The sequence below is a fragment of the Nematolebias whitei genome, chromosome 22 (assembly GCF_014905685.2).
Source record: "Nematolebias whitei isolate Nwh7 chromosome 22, NemWhi1, whole genome shotgun sequence".
Taxonomy (NCBI): domain Eukaryota; kingdom Metazoa; phylum Chordata; class Actinopteri; order Cyprinodontiformes; family Rivulidae; genus Nematolebias; species Nematolebias whitei.
The window spans coordinates 1,477,283-1,478,979 of NC_056519.1; the positions used below are offsets into that span (position 1 = coordinate 1,477,283).

General features: G+C 50.2%; 1 protein-coding gene across 1 annotated transcript in view; it reads right to left on the reverse strand.

The window, feature by feature from the left end:
* Nucleotides 1-349: 349 nt before the first annotated feature.
* The window catches only part of LOC119428429 (protein-methionine sulfoxide oxidase mical3a), a 23,019-nt gene continuing 21,671 nt past the window's right edge, over nt 350-1,697 (reverse strand). Inside the window, exons 28-30 of the mRNA XM_037696111.1 lie at nt 786-885; nt 631-704; nt 350-531 (exon numbers count right to left, since the gene is read on the reverse strand). Of these exons, the coding sequence (XP_037552039.1) occupies nt 350-531; nt 631-704; nt 786-885 (356 nt within the window). The remainder of the gene's footprint in view (nt 532-630; nt 705-785; nt 886-1,697) is intronic.

Here is a 1,697-nt window from a genome sequence, read left to right on the forward strand (position 1 = left end):
ACCAACCCAAAGAAACTTCTGGTGAAAAACTTCTCGGATCTTCAACTCGTCAGAAGTTTGGATAAAAAAAAAAAAACAGGTCAAAAAGCAACGAAAAGAAAAGGTTTTATTTGTGAGACTTGTTACTGATTATTGATAAGGCAGACATGTGATCAGCTGATAACTTGTAAAGTTCAGGTTAGACAACAAACCAGGTCCAGAATCACTCAGCTGGACCGCCCCACTGCCTTCAGAAACAACCTCCTGAAAGCGATTAGCACTCGGCTATCACCGGTCACCTTCAGCATCAGCTCCATCAGGTCCATGACCTGCTTTCTGGTTCCGCTTCCACTGGATTTCCAGACCATTCTCAGGTCCAGCCGAGTCTCGGTCCTGCCATCAAGACCTGCTCCAGGTCCTGGTCTTCCTGATGGTCCAAAAGCCGCTGCTCCTCCAGCAGAGACACGAGCGCGTCCCTCTGCTCCACCACCTCCAGCATCTCCTGCAGGATGAGGCGCTCTTCCTTCAACTGCTCCTCCTCCTTCAGGTGATCTGCTTCAACACAAATAGGGTCACACACACCAGTAACTACCACTGGTACCAGTACCACCAATCCAGGTGTCTGTAAAGATCAGGTCTGAGTCCAGTTACCGTCCACAGCCATCCTGTCTCTGAGCTCCTGCTGCAGCCGACTCTGTCTGTCCTCCAGCTCCAGCTCACGAGCACTGTAACACAAAACCAGGTTCTGACCCACCTGAACAAGTTCTGACCTGTGTAGATCTGCAACCAAAAGATCCAAGACTCACAATATCATGAGCTCGGACTCAAATCGGACCAGAGAGTTCTTCTGCTGGACCAGCAGGAACCACTGCTGCATCAGAGCCGGGTTATCCAGTTTACCTAACCCTGCAGACACAGAACCACCTGAACTCAGAACCAGAACCAGATTTCATTCAGTCGTTTAACGAGAGGACAAGTGAACACACCTCCCAGGTGAAGCTCCAAGTCTGGACTGTGGGCGAAGTCTCCCCAGTAGTCTGATAGAAACAATCAACAGGTGAGGTCAGGTGTGGGTTAGTGCTGGTTCTGATGGACCAGGTGTGAGTTAGTGCTGGTTCTGATGAACCAGGTGTGGGTTAGTGCTGGTTCTGATGGACCAGGTGTGGGTTCAGATGGACCTGGTGTGTGTTAGTGCTGGTTCTGATGGACCAAGTGTGGGTTAGTGCTGGTTCTGATGGACCAAGTGTGGGTTAGTGTTGGTTCAGATGGAACAGGTGTGGGTTAGTGGTGGTTCTGATGGACCAGGTGTGGGTTAGTGGTGGTTCTGATGGACCAAGTGTGGGTTAGTGGTGGTTCTGATGGAACAGGTGTAGGTTAATGTTGGTTCTGATGGACCAGGTGTGGGTTAGTGATGGTTCTGATGGAAAAGGTGTGGGTTAATGTTTGTTCTGATGGACCAGGTGTGGGTTAGTGTTTGTTCTGATGGACCAGGTGTGGGTTAGTGCTGGTTCTGATGGATCAGGTGTGGGTTAGTGCTGGTTCAGATGGACCAGGTGTGGGTTAGTGTTGGTTCTGATGGACCAGGTGTGGGTTAGTGCTGGTTCAGATGGACCAGGTTTGGGTTAGTGTTGGTTCTGATGGACCAGGTTTGGGTTAGTGTTGGTTCTGATAGACCAGGTGTGGGTTAGTGTTGGTTCAGATGGACCAGGTGTGGGTTA